We start from the raw sequence: 19,356 nt of genomic DNA, 5'->3' as shown, positions 1-19,356 counted from the left end.
ACCATGAATGATGAAACAAATAAAACATGTACACACACAGTCAAACAAGATGTACTTAGGAAAACTGCTTTTTTATTTAAAACTCAGAGCTGTTAGGCATGAGATGTCAAGTTTGGCTTAAGACAGGAGAGACATAACGTCTGCAACAACAGACATATCGCTGATGACTGGCAAAGACAGTCCAGCTATGCTCCCGGTGACCAAGCAACAGGTGCAAGCCATGATAAAGCACGTTCCTTGTGGCTCCAATTAGGAGAGCTTGGAAAGCGGAATTAAAAGCCATACAAAAACACAAATCCAATAGCTTATGAGCAGAATAACACGTATAGGACATTGCATAGAGCTTGTAACCTTAAAAGGGGTTTTCTGTGTTGTTTCTGCATATGCGTTACCAAACAAAACTGTACCTTTATTCAGACGTGCAATAACAAAGTTGACAAGGGGGACCGGGGGAAGGAAACTGTAGGGGGTCATAGCTCAAAATCTTGTTGAATAAGTGCACAAACACCCTCAAGTTTCGCATTATGTCCATCCTATGCTCATGTAAGCCAGCATTCTTCATAAAGGAAACACAAAGCATGTTAATTCACGCCTGTCTTCACATTCTGAGTCCCTGTGAGAAGCCCCTTATAGATGACAGATGGAGAGGTGAATGAGAGGGAAAGTCGCTTCCTGACTCTCTTCTGCCCTCTGCTCATCATCTCTCAGCAGCACTCTGGAGGTCCAACCCTGTACACTCCTCTTTATACATCCCTCGTTCACTAGCTGGGCTCTGACGGCTTGTTTAGCTCCACCTTTACGCTCCTTTCACCGGAACCTAAAAGACGGAAAGAAAAATGTCATAAAGGTGAATACAGACCTGCTCTTCGCTCTCTCTGACAATCCATATGTGTTATTAGGTAGAAGATTACCCACTGTGGTTCATTACTTTAAGGAATACTTCATCGTGAAATGAAAATACTGTCATACAAGCAGTTTGTACAATGAAAGTGAGCGGTTACTGATAACTAAACTATTAATACTTCTATTCAGAAAGGATGCGTTAAATTGATCAAAAGCGACATTGATGATGTCAAATGAATGCTGTTCTTTTGAGATTTCTATTCTAAGAATCTTGAAACAAAATGTATCATGGTTAAATTGAATGTTTATTGGTTTATAACAGGAAATAACAAATAACTAAGCAGCACAACTGTTTTCAACATTGATCATAATAATAAAAGTTTCTTGAGCACTAAATCAGCAAATTAGAATGATTTCTGAAGGATCATGTGACACTGAAGACTGGAGTACACAGGAATAAATTACATTTTAAAAATATTCAAATCAAAAACGTATTTTAAATCGTAACAACATATGGGTGTGAAACAACAACATGAGGGTGAGTAAATGTTCATTTTTGGCTGCACTGCTCCTTTAAATAGTGTTCCAACAAAGCACTCTGGCCATAATCCCATAGATACAGCACAGAAATCTAGATAATGTTGTTCAGGATCAATGTAAGTGCCTGGTCATGTTTGAGCAGACCTCACCTGTTAGATATTTCTCCTTAGCTCGAGCTCGCTCATCAGCGTCAAAATACCACACCGTTATAGCATACCTGCACATGAAATCACACAGAGTTGCATTTAAACATTAGCAGCTTACAGATCTATTTTACAAAATGAAATGTGTCACTGACCTTGTAGCGTAAGCTGGCTGGACCTCATGTGGGTTCCGTCTGTCTGACCAAAACAGCAGAAGTCTGTCAAACTTGGGCTCTATGTCTGCAAACTGAGAGGTTCCCTCTGGAAAGATCCGCAAAAGGCCACCGTGGTCCTGTAGAGTGAGCAGATGAGAATTATGGTATATTCCAGGGGCTGGACAGTAGACAACAATCATTTATTACTATGGTGTAGGGCTTTCAGATGAGCCAGCACCAACAATTTGTCCTCTTTTGAACTCTGATATGTCTCCCATTATGTTGTGTGGATTGCAATATTTTCTGTACAACTGTGTTATAAAATTTGATTTGTTTTTTTATTTAATTTAGCACATTAAATATTACCATAAGTTATAAATACTTCACAATTTAAACTTGCACTGTCCACTTTTCTACATTAAAAAGTGCCACCCCATGAATTGTACTTTTGTGTATATACAGGTGCTGGTCATATAATTAGAATATCATCAAAAAGTTGATTTATTTCAGTAATTCCAGATACTAAAAAAGTGAAACTTGTATATTATATAGACTCATTACATGCAAAGTGAGATATCTCAAGCCTTTATTTGTTATAATTTTGATGATTATGGCTTACAGCTTATGAAACCCACGAAATCAAAATCCCAGAAAATTAGAATATTACATTAAATCACACAGTAATTACACAGTGATACCATGGTCATTGAACCAGGTTTTGGTTATTTTGGCAGTGTGGGCAAATCCTGCTGGAGAATGAAGTCAGCATCTCCATAAAGCTTGTCTGCTGAAGGAAGCATGAAGTGCTTTGGAAATGTCCTGGTAGACGGCTGCGTTGAGTGGACAACACAGTGGACCAACACCAGCCGATGACATGGCTCCCCAAACCAACACAGACTGTGGAAACTTCACACTGGACTTCAAGCATCTTGGATTGTGTGCCTCTCCATTCTTCCTCCAGACTCTGGGACCTTGGTTTCCGAATGAGATGCAAAATTTGCTCTCATCAGAAAAGAGGACTTTGGTCCACTGTGCTTTATTAAATCCAGAGTCAACGCAGCCGTCTACCAGGACATGTTCAGAGCACTTCATGCTTCCTTCATTTTCCAGCAGGATTTGCACCTGCCCACACTGCCAAAATAACCAAAACCTGGTTCAATGACCATGGTATCACTGTGTAATTACTGTGAGATTTTGATTTTGTGGTTTTCATAAGCTGTAAGCCATAATCATCAAAATTATAACAAATAAAGGCTTGAGATATCTCACCTTGCATGTAATGAGTCTATATAATATACAAGTTTCACTTTTTTAACGGAATTACTGAAATAAATCAACTTTTTGATGATATTCTAATTTTATGACCAGCACCTGTATATAGGAATATAATTATATTTTAAAACATATTCAAATAGAAAACTTTAAATTGTAATATTTTACAATATTACTTTTTTTTAACTATATTCTTAATCAAATGAACAAAGCCTTAGAATAAGAGACATCTTTCAAAAACATTAAAATTACGAATTTGGATTTCAAATTTCATTTACACACAACAGAATGTTGGTGGATGGGAAAACTCTGGGAGGGAATGTCTTTTTTCCTGCCCCAGGACAACCTGTTGCTAAATTTAGCTTAAATAAAAAAAAAAAAAATCGGACACAACTGTGTCTTTTACATAAGCCAAGACAACAGTTTGCGTGAGATGGCTATTTTCCTCTTCATTCAGTAAAGAGGGTGAGATATGAGAGAGAGAGAGAGAGAGAGCTAGAATTCAAATCATGTATTACTGGCATCCTGTGCAGTTTGAGAAGGATGGAAAATATCAGGGTTGAATGTGTGTGAGATTTGACCCATCCTTACATCACAGCACTGATACAGAAACCGATGACTGGAAGAAAACGGCGTTTGTTTGCAGATTCTAGATAACAGCATCTAGATAAAGAGCACCATGCCCTTGAGTGTTTAATGTAGACTTAACACTACAGACAAACACTACATCCTTCTTTCCCTTCTACCAACCCTGTATCTTGCCTGTGAAACTGTCCAACTCTCTCTTTAATGTTCACTTCATATAAGAACATCTGATCAACTCTGGATGGTTTCCATGGCCGGTCGGAATGTTCTAGAGCAGGACCGCTCTCTGACGCAGTGCTGGCTTTAACAGCTGGAAGGTGACGGAAAGTGGAAAATGTCAGGCCTGCGGTCACAGCGAATGCTCGTGGAACTTCAACAGTAAATGTTTAACATAACCATAAGAGTGGAGGCAGAAATTTCACAAGTTATCTATACGGATTTCCTAATTCAATTCCAATTTTGATTAGTCAATTAGGTATATTTTAGTAACCATTCTGTGTCCACTATACAGGGCTGTGTTAGACAGATTCAAATCATTAAATAAAGTTGTTCATTTGAACTATTCTTTAAAAGGACCAGTTCGTAATGTTTCGGGACTCAAGAACCAGTCATTTGTTTCGGGAATCAGTCTACACTGGTCTTCTTGTTGTATGTTTTTGATTTACCAAAAAGAACCAGCTCATAAGAGTGATTTTTTCAGGATTTGTTTGGTTTTGATTCAACCAAAAAAAAATAAAAAAAAATTGAAGTACTTTGTTTCAGAAGTCGGGCTACACTGGTCACACTGTGTTTCTGATTCATCCCAAAAAAAAAAGAAAGAAAAGAAGGAGTCATTTCTCTATGAATCGGACTACTGGTTGTGCTGTGTTTTTGTGTGATGCCCACGTGGTCAACTGATTAGAAATACGTTTCTTTCCATTAATGTGCAGTACAATTTACAAATACGTAAAACACTAAATATTTGACAATAATTCATTTTTATATTATATACAAACCCAACATAAACCAAAGTTTCATTGTTCTAGTAGACCTCTAATAACAGCACATAAACAGTCTCTTGTGTGGCTTATTTATTTAAAGTACCAACAGCAAACTCTCTGCACAAGGTTGGTTTTGAACTTCCATTGAATTGAATGAAAGCTCAGATGCGAGTTTAAGCAGTCTACATCAGATAAGATACCTAAACAAACAGAGAAGAGCTTAAACAATCTCGTGCAGTTTTACATGCTACAGAACGTTTACAAGTTCAAAGCTCAAAGGAAGGTGAAAAAAAAACTCCTACCTTGGCATCCCAGTCTTTATTCAGGTAATATATGCATGTGACACATCTCCCATCTCCGTTAGGGTTATCCACATGCCGTACATATCCTGTCCCATCGCCAGGATAACACGCCACCATTGCCTGGAAGGAAAAACTAGTTGTTTTAGTAATTGGACAAAATATAGCCAATCAAAAGAACATGTGACGACAGACCTTTCACAGTGATTGGACGCAGCACACTCTATAAGAAGACACTGTTCAATGAAGATTTCTATTTTTCCCATCATAAAATAATATTTTTCATATATTTATAGTCTTATTCATATTTTTTATATTAACAATAATCTCACAAATTAAACATATTTCCATAATTATTATTACTGTAATAAAAAAAAGCTATGTAGTATTATTAATAATAATGGCTATGTATGGAAACCACTTTATATATAATTTTTATACATAATGACTTATTTTTATACACTGACTCAGAGTGCACAATAAAAAATGTTTTGTCTGGTATACAACTTTTTACATGAGAAAAGATTATGAATTTTTAAAGTGTTTATTCACCATAGTATTTGGTGTACTGCGGCTACTGCCTTTAATATATGCTTCATTAAAAACAAATCATTGTGCTCAGACAGGTTAATTTTCTGTTGAGAATTACTAAACTAAAAAGTGAAAACATCAAGATTACAGATTCATCACAGATGAGACTCCCTGTTACCCCGTATTTGTCTAATGGAGTTCAGACCGCTGAATTCCTTTCAGATACTGTACGATACCACAGCGCACTCATACATGAAATCAAAGTGGAAAAAATAAGGTGATAACTGTGAAATTCTCAGCCCTATGATGATTGTATCATTTAATCTTGTTGAATCTGGGTTATGAGGCTGAGGGAACAATGAAGCCATTGCTGGAGTCTTTCCTTTGCTGAGGTTTTTCTTTTCCTGCTCTTCCTTTGCCCCTTTTATTTTGGTCTCCGAGTTTACATGGAAAGTGTTAATTAATCACAAAGAAGAAAATAGCAGTGTAAGGGTATTGTGCACATGGACACATCCGTTAGGAACGATCAGGACAGTGTTACAAAGGAAAGACTCATAAAAATAGATCATCAGTTCATCAGTCCAAGTGACCTGCATATGACTCGGTTTAACTACATTTCTGGAGCAAACAACATGTACTTCCTTATAATTAGAAGTTTAAAAATAACTAAAAAGGTTGGAGAATATTCCTCTCCAAGTAAAAAACATGTCAAACTTTAAACAAAACCATGACTAATGCCAACGTCCACCTTTAAATCATTAACAAAACGCTTTAAAAACAAGCACCCAACAAACACTTAAATAACAGAAACCTTTGGGCAAATACTGTGAGCCGTGTTTCTGTGAACTGAAAAAAGCACTGTCAGAACAGCTCTCTGATATCGATCCCCTCCGGGAACTCGCCTTCTTTTTCACCCACTTCTGCACGTAGGCTCCTGAATCTGATCACTTATCACTGATAGTTTGTGACCTAACACTCTATTTATAAGCAGCACTAGCCCAGCAGGGAATTTTTAGGCCTTGACTTAACCCTCTAACCCTGACCCAACAGCATAATGTCAAAGGGACCGAGACGTCCTCCCCTGGGACACGACATCAGCGTGTTTTGCACTGACTCTCAGCATGTGTGTGTGTGTGTCAGGCCTGTCTGAGGAAGGCAGGGAGGGAGGGTGTTCTTATGGCCGAAAAACAAACATCTCTTCCAACATTCTTTGCCTTACTTGCATACATACATACTAGAGGTGAAATGGTTCCCATGAAAAAAAAAGAAAACTTTGTGGTTTGGTTTGCATCCGTAGTGTAGTTCAGCCACGTTATGTCATACAATACTTATTTATTTACTTGATTTATGCCATGTCAGCATTTAAGGTTATTCTCATGGCAAGAACATAGATATATTATGTATATAGATAGATAGATATATTATGAAAGATATATTCATTAAAAATGCATAAAAAATGTTAAAAAACACAATTAATAAACATATATAGAACGAAACATAAATACATTTATTTAAATTTTCAAGACATTTACATAGTAAGACAAAATCTGTATAACATAAAATGTATAAGAATTGTAAAGTGTCCAGAGCCAGAGCCCTCCATTGAAAATTAATTGGATCATGTCACTTTGGGCTATAGGATATCAGCCCCGATACCGATCCTTAAGATTCTTCTGGGGCACTGGTTAAATAGTCATCTATTAGTGCTTGATGATGGCAAATGTATTGGCCAATAATAATAAATAGATAAATAATATAAATGACCAATATAAGCCCTATGGTGGCAAAATATTGTCAGTCTCATTTTTGTCAGTAATTTACAGTGCATTATTCTGCAGCATATATTTTTTTGTTATTATTTGAAAAATAAAAATCAGCAATCAGACTGGTAACAACCAATCAAAGTGTTAAAATATCAGTATCCAAACTGTACCTCCTGAAAAGAAACACACCAAGTATTTACTGTAACTGTGACTACAGAACCGTGATGCAAACTGAACAGTGGAAATCTGAACCGTTAGACCCAAATACATAGAGCTGCTAACAGCAGTGTGTGTCCCCCCTTAACATTTCCCCTCCCCAGCTTCCTGAGGCCTATAATTTGATATTAGATTTCCAGAGAACGAGCGTCATCAATCCAGGAGAAAAGACGCCAGCTGAGAAAAGCAACACATGCTGGGAACAAATCTAAAAACGACTGTACATGAGGACCTTTTTTCCGAGCAACAAACCGGTAGCGGTGCTGGGGTGTGGTTGACTAAATCACTCACTTCAAGTGGAAGATGGGGAATTCAGGAGTCACGGAAAGGCCAAACTAGGGGCGAAGACGATGACTATGGTTATCATTTTACCTTTTACAAAATCTTTATTTTGTTTTTGGGGTCTACTAGAATAGTAGTTTTTTTTTTCTTTTCTTTTTTACTTATTTCACATTGTTGCAGCACCTCTCTTCCCAGTCGGTAGGAACACTAGTTATACTAGTAATATTGTGACGTGTACGTTCCCAGAAGAAAACTCAAGACTACAATCGAGATGTTTCAGGAGTTCAGAAACAGTGCCTAAGGACACAGATAATACTCCCTTTCGAGTGGACTTTGTGCTTTGTAACTTTGCAGACCTTTTTAACGCTCAAACAGCAACATTACAGACTAAAGAATGTTGAAATGAAAAAAGGCATAATAGGCCCTTTTTAAAGTCAGCATGAAACAGAAGTTTTTATTCTCTATTCAGACGTATATTCGAATGAAACGTCTTTTTGAACATGAAAAAATGTAGAGCAGGTCCACTGAATTGATTGGATCGTTGGATGTGATTGACAGGTTGTCTCACCCTCCCACCAAAAAAAACACATCATCGCTGCAAGTAGGAGTGGAAGTTCTTTTGATTAAAGAATAATGATATGCACGGATAAATCATTTATAATAAATACTGCAATATTCCATAAAAAAAAACGTTCAGCTCATAAGGAATATACAGTTTTCATTAGGGGTATACCTGTGGACACGATTAACTAGCAGAGACATGACGTTGCAGTGCTGCGCTGTCATCGAAGCTTATCATTTAAACGTGTTTTTAAGCCTTGCGGTTTAAAAACAAGTGATTTTAAACCATTCAAGCACAATAAGCAGCTAAAGAGAACTCATTTCGGTATATACGCACACTGTCTAAGAGACAGTTTCTGAGCGCACACACCTGAAACGTGTGCACATAAAGTGTGCTGAGTGCTGAACTGAGTTCTTTTTGGCGCCTTATTGGGATTGAATGAACAAATAAACACACTTATGTGTCAAAATGCCCGTCTTTGCGAGTATCCTCGTAAACACGGTTGTCTAAAGAAAGCAAGCGCATATGTATCAGTATATGAGATCCGTGCATTCAGTCTTAAAGTGACAGCAGCCTAATGCTCCTGCTGCCATCTGTGCCATTAATGTTAATCAAAACAATCTCACTGCTCTTGACTGAATAGCTTTTGTAACTTTATTAAGAATAAATGTATATTTAATTGAATGGTTTCAAAAATTGTTATCATAAAAACATTATTTAAAGCTAAAATTATCATATTGTAGTAGAATATATCGTTATTGTGAAATAAACGTATTCATAGCGTGATAAGATTTTGGCCCACCCATAGTTTTCAATAACCTTCGCACCTCGGCTCGTTTAATAAGGGCCTTCCCAGCCAAGTCTCGCAGCCTGCAATGGCACGCAATACACGACAGATCACAATACATGTGACAACATTTCAACTGAAATGTTTACCTTGGTGGCAGGTGCATAAGCGAAGGACAACGTAAATAAAGATGAAGGGAGGGGTGAGCGAGCGTGTGCTTTAGCCAGTGAGAGAAGGATATAGCGGAAGAAGGAAAGAAAGACAAGCCAGGACAAAAAAGCGAGCTGAGGGCATTGACGCAATCTGCGAGCCCCCCACGTGAATGGGCCGGAGCAGATAAGGGTGAAATCGCTCAACGGCGCTTCAATCGTTCAGGTGGGGGTGAGTGTGAGAGCCAACTGCGTCAAAGAGTAAGCAGGGCATGCTTGGATGAGAAAACAACCGGGTGAGGAGAGGTGGGTGCGGATGGCACGCATCAACATCACGCAGCAGCTTTTGCGTCAGGATGCCATGCCGCCACTCTCCCATCATCATCTGCAAAGATCCATGACCGTGGAAGGAGTGTAAAGGAGATTGAGGGGATGCCATAGTCCCACAACACAAAGAGCATTTCAATCAGAGCTTCAGTGTGCGTGTATTCTGGTTTCAATGTCTCAGACACACCTGGATGTGACGCTGTGTGCACAAACAGCTGCGCCTCCTATCTATACATTTATTAGATTGTCAATATTCATGACAAAAGCAGCATTTTTTTGATTCCATTAGCCGATACTATTGGAAGTATAGATTTTTTTATTTAGTAGTAGTAGTAGTAATTTGCATTGATGCAGCAATTGTTTGTTAAACATTACTAGAAAAATTCAGAGTTTGGTTTATGTTGTCATCAAAAAGGAGCTACAGTGCAAAACATTTACATTTATAATATTAAAAAAGATTTTATATTTCAAATAAATGCTGTTGGAACTTTCTATTATTAATCCTGAAAAATCCAGATTTTTTTTCTTCAGAATCCTAAAAAAATAATTATTATGGTTACCAGAAAAAATATTAAGCAGCACAAATGCTTTCAACATTAATAATAATAAATGTTTATTGAGCACCAAATCAGCATATTAGAATGATTTCTGAAGGATCATGTGACACAGACATTTATGCATTTTATTCCACACACTATTCCATGTCCAGGTAAAATTATAATACACGTTATTTTTAGATAAATACACGATGCTGTTTTAGCTAACTAGCTTAACATTTCGACATAAATATTTCGCTATAAAACATTATTTCAAATGTATGTATAAATATACATAAAAATGTATATGTTGCACCTATGAACTGATTTGGAGCATGTATAAAGTCTTCAATGATTTCCAATTAGTATGTTAATCATGCCTGTCATTATTTACTCCAACAGATCTCCACAACAGTCATTTGTTTTCCTAGATTCAGGGATTTTCCTGTAAGAGGCCCTCTTGGGTTTACAACATGTCATTTCTCCTTTATGTGATACTGCATCTGTTCCAGTGAGCTATGCCGAGCTGATATAAACCTGAGCAATGCAGAGCTGATATAAACCTCAGCTCCTGGACTTTAGCCAGACAGACAGTTCTAATAGTCCAGCTACGTGCAGAGCGTGCAGCTGCACTGCTGTTCCAAGCGCTGACACCCTGGCAGACTGACACCACACTGCACCATTAATAAACACGTTGAGGAAAAAGCAGTGACAGCGCACAACATGTCCAAGAGATAAGTCATGCATTTAAGCTTTTGCTGATGAAAAATAGGCACAACTAACAGCACACACACAAAAAACATCAAATGCATGTACAATATAAACTTAAAATATGCACCAAAAAAATAAAAAGCATGCTTCATTATGGGTCATTATGAAGTCTACAGGTGTTTTACACATCAGCTTTCCGCCTTCAAAAAACAACCTCGCAAGTCTCCTGTTGGTTGCACGCAAGGTTTCCTGACATAAGGGTACAAAAACAAAAAATCACGTAACTAAACATCGATGCAGAAGCAAAGAAATATTATACATCCTTCCTAGTGAGGTGGGACTTTCCAAAGGGAATGCAATGCTCTAACAAATACGCTCAAAAACAGCCCATTCTGATCCAGTGCCAGCATCTCTGGTCACGTAATGTAAACATGACTACGTGGCAATTCATTGTGTTATACTGCTGCGAACATTCTTCACCCTGACACCTAGAAGCTTTCTGAGTAGGAGGTGATAAACCCTATAAACCAATGATAAACAATAATTCACCAAAAACACCACAACAAAAAGCTTGAGGGGCAAGAACGAGATTTTCTGATTCGATTTGTGTTCAGATTCACAAGCTCTTGATTCGATTCTGATTCTGCTGTAAATTATACAGGATCCTACTGAATTACTCATTAGAAAAATAGTCATTTGTTTCGGAAATCGAGCCAACTGATTGGTCGCGTCGTATGCTTGTTTTTGAGTGAAGACAACTCCTGCCATTGTATTGTGTTCAACAGTCTTTTTCATTGCATTAACACAGACTGCACATTCACAACTCGGGTATAATTATTTATTTTTTTTGCCATGAAACAGGATTCAGGAGGGAACGTTGCTGCTGAAGGTGATGCAAGGACCATGGAATGGATACAAGGAACCATATAGTACATTACGAAAATATTAAACAATAAACTATATATTGTGACAAAAATATAACAATAAAAATTACAAAAACTAAACTTTATTTTAGTAAAAAAAAAAAAAAAAAATATATATATATATATATATATATATATATACAGTACCAGTCAAAAGTTTGGAAACATTACTATTTTTAATGTTTTTGAAAGAAGTCTCTTATGCTCATCAAGCCTGCAGTAAAAAAAAACAACAACAACAAAAAAAAAACAGTAATATTATGAAATATTATTACAATTTAAAATAATGGTTCTCTTTTTTAATATATTTTAAAATGTAATTTATTTTTGTGATGCAAAGCTGAATTTTCATCAGCAAGTACTCCAGTCTTTGGTGTCTTATGATCCTTCAGAAATCATTCTAATATGATGATTTGATACTCAGTTATTATCAATGATGGAAACAGTTGTGCTGTTTAATATATTTTTTTGGAATACTTTTTTCAGGATTCATTGATGAGTAAAACGTTAACAGCATTTATTCATAAAAACAGCATTTATTCAAAATAAAAACATTTCTAACAATATAAATCGTTACCATCACCTTTTATCAATTTAACACATCCTTGTTGAATTAAAGTACTAATTTCTTTAAAAAAAAAATAGTTATTGTTCCCAAACTTTTGAACGGTAGTGTATATTGTTACAAAAGATTTCTATTCTAAATAAATACAGTTCTTTTTAACTTTTTATTCATCAAATAATCCTGAAAAAAGTATCTCAGGTTATAAAAAAAATATTAAGCACCACAACTGTTTCCAACATTGATCATAAATCAGCATATTAGAATGATTTCTGAAGGATCATAAGACACCAAAGACTGGAGTACTTGCTGATGAAAATTCAGCTTTGCATCACAAAAATAAATTACATTTTAAAGTATATTAAAAAAGAGAACCATTATTTTAAATTGTAATAATATTTCATAATATTACTGTTTTTTTTTTGTTTTTTGTTTTTTTAATTGCAGGCTTGATGAGCATAAGAGACTTCTTTCAAAAACATTAAAAATAGTAACGTTTCCAAACTTTTGACTGGTACTGTATATATAATATTTTTTTATATTTAATATTACCAAACAGGTCAATATTACCAACAGGGTCCACACTGTGCAAATATTTACTGTGAGAGACTTCCTCAAAAGGACTACAAGACTCAGTAATGGAATTGTTAAAGTCCACGTGAACCAAAAGTTCTTTACTTAACGACTTTACTTCAGTGTTGTGACGTATTTCCAAGTGAAACGGACGGAATATTGAATAGAGGGCACGGTTTTATTTTAGCGCACCTCGCCTCACCTTGCTTATTAACTTGCACGGATTAATTGTTCAACACAAGACTAGTAATGTGGGCTAACAAAGTAAATAGGGTTTAATTTTGATATCATGATGACTATCACATCATGGAACTTGAATCATTAAAAGGGTAGGTTTTGTTTTTTTAATTAAACTTACTTACCATCACATACTCACTCATCCAAACCTGTATGACTTACTTTCTTCTGCGGAACACAAAATAAGATATTTTGAAGAATACTGTAACCAAGCAGTTTTGGTGACCTTCCATTTTATGGTAAAAAAACCAACAACAACAACAAACAGAGACATTTCTCAAAATATCTTCTTATATGTTCCACAGAAGAGAAAAAGTTTGGGATACAGGAGGTTTGGGATGAGATGAAGGTGAATAAATGATGACAGAATTTTCATTTTAGGGTGAACTAGGCCTATTCCTTTAAGAAGATTCACAATATTTAGGCTATATTCTATGCAATTTTAATGTATAAAAACATTATGCGACCAAATCTATGAAAACGTCTTCATAATAAACATTACCTTTTGTTCCTATTCTCACTTCTTTCTCTACTCATCTCCTTCCCTTCCACAATCTACAGCCTCACTGAAGTCCAGATATATATATATACTCTGCCTCTGATCCTCCAACATTTAACAACCACAAAGCTCGTTCATAGTTTAATATCAATACAAAACATAAACACATTATCCGTTCATTGTGTTTTATGTAACAGACTCTTTCCCTTCGGGTGACTCTTTCATAAGCCTGCTGAGCATCCTGAATTGTCCAGCTGTACATCTGCAACACTCACAATGACATTAAAAAAACTATGCAGTCGCAGGAAGTGCTATCACCTCCCATCAAGCCTTCTGATATTCACACTGCAACATCCTGTGCACAGCATATGCCTTTGCTTTAAGCACAAATTAATAAAGTACATTTTTATGCTATTTATAGCATTTTATCTTTAGCCATGGACACGTTTACGTTTAAAGAATAAATGTTAAGCATTAATGTTTCTCTTTCATAACACTGTGGTTTTTATTGACCGTCTGATAATGGTGTGTGTGACTGATCGGAAAGCATGCCTGTGGCGGCTTGCTGTGGCGTACAGGGAGTGAATCTAAAAAATTAAAAAAGGGAACGCATACTCCCCCAGGCACAGTCAGTGAAGTTCTGCGGTCTTTGTCTTTGAATAAGAGACCCTTCAAACTTTAATGAGCCCAAAGACCTGAAGACCCTGAAACCCAAAAGATTCACCATAGTGTGTGATATAAAACGAGACATACAACTTAACTTGTACATAATCTTACATAATCGTACCAACTCTTGCAAAACCATAAGCTAACTGCGTTACAAATTTCCTGCAAGTCGCAATAAGTGTGCGTGTGTTTACAGCAAGATGGAAAAAGGTGATGGCTTCCCTAAACCCTGAGAGGTTGGAGGTTTGTCCAAACATTGTGCATGCGTTGGGTACGCCTGATAGCAGCTGGTGGTCGCAGGCGTTCCCCTGACCTGGGGAAATATGAGAGCCATGCTGGTCGTGGATAACTCACAAAGGCACTATCAGTAACAGTCTGTGGCCCCAAAGGAAGCTCCTGTTTAAAAAAAACGGTCAGCCTGACATTTTTGCGGGGATAGAAAATTCAAGAACAATTGAATCTGGGGGAAGAGACTTGATGGTGCATATATTCAGAGTCTTTAATGTGTTTAGTTCAGAATTTTCATGTTTTGCTACAAATCTGATCTGAGTTTTAATCTAATCCATAAAAGATGTGCTTTAACTGGGGATTTCACTTGATCCCCCAAACATATGCTCCCACACATTTTGACTAATAGTGAATTTCCATGACATTACTAGATAAGAAAATAATAATTTCATAGCTATTGCACTTGACAAAGCAGAGATGAGCGCAACTATAAAGAAATTGCCTATGAAATGTCTGAATTTCTAGGCCTTTAAAATGACCTGATATTTTCAGCTTTGCCTTTCCCAGATGACGTCTTGAAAATTTAAAGGTTCAGTTTGCTCTTGCTTGTGTTAAGCCTCACTTCAGGTTTGGACTCTATACTGACAACTATCGGCATGACTTTGTTTACTAATTAACTAGTTAATTCACACCAAAGCTGTTTAGTTTTTGTATTGTTTCTTTTCTGTGTATCTCATCCTACACAAATCTGAATAATAGCGTTGTCAAAAATATTGATATTTCGATATGTATCGACACTGAAATATTGAAAACGGTTTCAATATTCCTTTTCTGCAGTATCGAATTCACCCATACAGCTGCATGTTCTCACTCTTTCTTCCAACTAATGGCGAATTGACACACACCCGCCTTCTCTCACTCACTTGTCTCATTCGCTCCAGTTGAATAGTGGTTGTGTTGTGCCTAATTGTAGTCATTCCCACAGGTTTCGCACTCACACAAAAAGCGCATGCACCACTGATCTGTACAAGTGGCGAGCACAGAGCCGCCTGTCAAACAGTTCGTGAGAGCCAAATTTACTTCTTTTTCGTGGCTTATTGCAATTAAAGATGGCGCGAAAGATAACCCAGAAAGTCGCGTCTGACAGCAGGTGAATACCGAATTAAAGGGTTAGTTCAGCCAAAAATGAAAATTCTGTCAGTAATTACTCACCCTCATGTTGTTCCAACCCCATAAGGCTTTTGTTCATCTTCGGAACACAAATTATGATATTTTTGATGAAATCTGAGAGCTGTCTCACTCCTCCATAGGCTTCAGTGGGATCAAAACTTGCAAACCAAGAAAGTTATTAAAGACATCGTTAAAATAGTCCAAGTGACTACAGTGGCTCAACCACAAATTTATCAAGCGACGAGAATACTATTTGTGTGCAAAAAACAACCAAAAATAACGACTTTATTAAACTATTCATTTTCGTCTGTGTGGGCCTGAATGAATTCACGTAGAGTAACAGCGCAGCGCTTCTGTGTTGTACGTCACACGCATCACACACATGACCAACGTCGGCCAATAGTGAGCCTACGTGGTGACGTACAACCCAGAAGCGCTGCGCTGTTACACTACATGAACTCATACAGGCCCACACAGACGAAAATTAATAGTTGAATAAAGTCGTTATTTTTGTTGTTTTTTGCGTGCAAAAAGTATTCTCCTTGCTTGATAAATTTGTGGTTGAGCCACTGTAGTCACTTGGACTTTTAACGATGTCTTTAATAACTTTTCTGGGCTGGCAAGTTTCGATCCCATAGAAGCCTATGGAGGAGTGATCCAGCTCTCAGATTTCATCAAAAATATCAGAATTTGTGTTCCGAAGATGAACGAAAGTCTTATGGGGTTGGAACAACATGAGGGTGAGTAATTACTGACAGAATTTTCATTTTTGGCTGAACTATTCCTTTAAGCTTTCACGTCTTCTTGTGCTTGAACGGACAATTTCACACAAAATTATGTCAAAATGTCTGTCTTGGCGAGCATGCTAGTAAACAGTCGGTTATGTCTAAAGTGAACGTAAACAGTGGAGAAAGAAAATGCATGTGTGACAGTATTAATTAAAGTAAAAGCAGCCTAATACACCTGCTGTCTGTGTTTTTAATGTTAATCAAAGAGCAAAAGACTCTTGACTGAATAACTTTTGCAACTTTAATAAGGATCCATCTATATTTAATTTATACAGTGAAGACTATGCAGTTACCTATTTTACATTTGGCTACTTTATTCAATTTCTGTACCTAATCTATAGCTAAATATACTGTTAGATCTACCTGTAAAAACCTGAAAAAATATTATCTCACAATTCTGACTTTTCTTCTCATAATTGCTAGTTTAGATCTTGCAATTCTCACTTTTTTTCTAAGAATTATAATATAATATATATATTATATAATAGATAAACTCGCAATTGCGAGTTATAAAGCCAGAATTGTGGGATACAAACATGCAATTGCGAGTTATAAATTCAGAATTGCGGGAAATAAACTTGCAATTGTGAGTAATAAAGTCAGAATAAAGTCAGAATCTTAAAGAGATATATAGAGTTTATAAGATAACACTTTTTTTTTTTTGTATGGAGGTAGCCTATATATGGTTTTCCCCATATTGATTTTTTTTAAAGGTATCATATCGAAGTCCAGTATCGTGACAACAATACTGTATAATAGAAAGATTAGAAGTTTTTTTTTGTTTTTTGCATGTTAATGGTGCGCATCCGGTTACCTGCAGCGGTTGTGTGGCTGGTCATGTGACACGAGGAAGGCATAAATGGCCCGATATAGCAGGTTCTACCTTTTGGAAATAGTAGAATAAAAGCCGTATCTAGACATATGACGTCTTTGTCATTTTAAAGATATTTCTCAAATAATCTCTCATTTGTATTGCATCAAACTTTTAAGATTACTGAGCGCACCTTTAAGTGTCAGGCAGGCACCACAGTTCTCCTTAGTTAATGACAGCTCTACTTACTTTCGTTCTTCCATTGATCCTGTAGTTGTCCAGTTTCCCGTTACAGTGTCGGATCAGATCGTCCATGCGACTCATGAGAAACGCTATCCTCTCACAGCCGGCCTCCTTCCCCTCCACCCAGGTGATCTTATCCCCCCGAATGTCCTTAGACGAGTCGCTCCTCTGGCTGACCAGCTGTCCGTCCGTAAATCCGCCGGTCAGGTAAAGCGCCCGCACGTCCTCCAGAATACTGCGTCCGACCTCGTCACCTAGGAAGTTGTCAACCACACAGATTCCGTGCTTGTTCATGCAGGGCACGATATAGTCCGTGGCCAGTTTCTGAGGAGGCGACCGCGTCTGTCCGTTGGGTTTCGAGCTGTCCGCGGTCGGTTTGCTGTCAGAGCTCGTGGCGGACGTGATAAAATCTGACATTCTTTCGCCGGGTGTCGTAAGAGTAGAGTCACTCTGAGAAGAGTTCGACTGTTCTGAAGTGTTCGACTGTTCGGCGCTGGGCTCTTCAGCCGGCGGCGGCTGCGGCTGCTGCTTCTCCTCGGCCTCCTTACACACCCGCTTGTGCTTCTTCCAGTCCTGTTTCTGGTGCTCTTTGCTGCAGTAGAAGGAGCTACGACACCGTCCGCACTTCATCAGGTTCTCCATTTTCCCGCACAGCTCGCAGTACTGGCGCTCTCGCTCCAGACTGTCGCTTTCCCTTGAGTTTCCCTCCATGTTTCAGCGCTGTGCTGTATACAGTATCAGCCTGCAACTTCACTACAAGTATCCACAAGCGAAATTGTCCCTGGGCCCCCGCTGCCAATTTCATTCCATTTGACGGAGGGCAACGTGACGCTCTCACATTCCCGCGACATCTATGGTTTTGACACTTGTGAAGTCTCAGCGCGAGCCGTGAGTTTGATGGAAGCGCATGGCGCCTGCTGTTCCTTTTCTTCAGCGCTCAGCGCACGTCAACCATGTGAGCATGCGCACTAGAGACAGGATAGACAACACTGTGGGCATGATACACATGTGCTTCTCACAACTTCATGTGGGCAGAGTGAAAATTAACACAAATAAATATATAATCGCCCAAAAACATTTAATGAGCAGAAATACTGCATCTGCGTAGGCTATAAAACCTCAAACGAATTAATAAACTCAAAATTTGCATAACAGAAAGACCAAAAAGTAAAAATAATCCAAAATATACTAACAACACTTCAAACTAACTTTTATTATGAGAAATAAGAATGGAGTTCTGGGTCTAATTGTAGGTATGAACTATTTGCAAATTATTTAGTTTTTTATTTAGCATAGCAAATTATTTTTTAAATTAATTATTTGCCTATGTTTTCAGTTCAAAACGACAAAACTTGATAAAGTTCAGTTCAGACTCACTGGATATTACTGTGGGTCATTTAACAGTCAAATATTAAAACTAAAAGCATTGCGTTTGAATTCACACTCGTCTTCATGGGGGGGGGAGAAAGGAAGAAAAGTCAATTTTAAAAATCATATAGGAACATAAAAAAATATTGAAAATAAAAATAAAAGAAACCTACCAGGACTGCTTTTTAATGGAAAAGGACTTGCCTTAATTAGACTTTACACCTTTCAATCTTTATGAAACTGTATGGTTTCCTTCAAATAAAAATCTCTACAATTCGGCCATAAAAGTTATATATAGTCTATCAATCTTTAGTTTCTTTACTCATTGATGTCATATCATAAAGCAAAGTCCAAATGAAATCTTGGTTTGCATTCCGATCGTGTAGCATAAGTAAGCAAAGTCATTTCCATTACCAATTAATCTTATTCTCATGGGAGCAATAAAGATTAGCTTTGCATTGTATAAGATAAAACTAAAATGATACTCTGCTTCCTCACCGATGATCTTGGGTTGGTTTATGTATATGGTTTCATTCAGTGCACAGCATTTATTTTTCTTATGAAACGGTTACATCATGTATATGCCAAAATATGCTGCTTATGTAAT

The 19,356-nt window shown here is 37.2% G+C and overlaps 1 protein-coding gene across 2 annotated transcripts; it reads right to left on the bottom strand.

Moving 5' to 3' along the window:
* Nucleotides 1-54: 54 nt before the first annotated feature.
* egln1b (egl-9 family hypoxia-inducible factor 1b) lies at nt 55-18,414 on the bottom strand. Of its 2 annotated transcripts, XM_079857452.1 has the most exons (5): nt 17,388-18,414; nt 4,821-4,940; nt 1,682-1,818; nt 1,533-1,600; nt 55-817 (listed from the first exon to the last, which is right to left on the bottom strand). In XM_079857452.1, exons 1-5 carry the CDS (start codon nt 18,090-18,092, stop codon nt 762-764), a joined length of 1,086 nt encoding a protein of 361 aa, XP_079713578.1. In that variant the 5' UTR covers nt 18,093-18,414; the 3' UTR covers nt 55-761. The 2 variants fall into 2 exon arrangements, with proteins under 2 accessions (XP_079713578.1, XP_079713579.1); XM_079857453.1 differs by lacking the exons at nt 55-817; nt 1,533-1,600; nt 1,682-1,818; nt 4,821-4,940 and adding an exon at nt 13,512-14,537 and having other exon boundaries at nt 17,388-18,316.
* Nucleotides 18,415-19,356: the final 942 nt, after the last annotated feature.

The sequence above is a fragment of the Squalius cephalus genome (genome assembly GCF_949319135.1).
Source record: "Squalius cephalus genome assembly, chromosome: 22".
Taxonomy (NCBI): domain Eukaryota; kingdom Metazoa; phylum Chordata; class Actinopteri; order Cypriniformes; family Leuciscidae; genus Squalius; species Squalius cephalus.
This window is presented reverse-complemented; position numbering and strand designations above follow the sequence as displayed.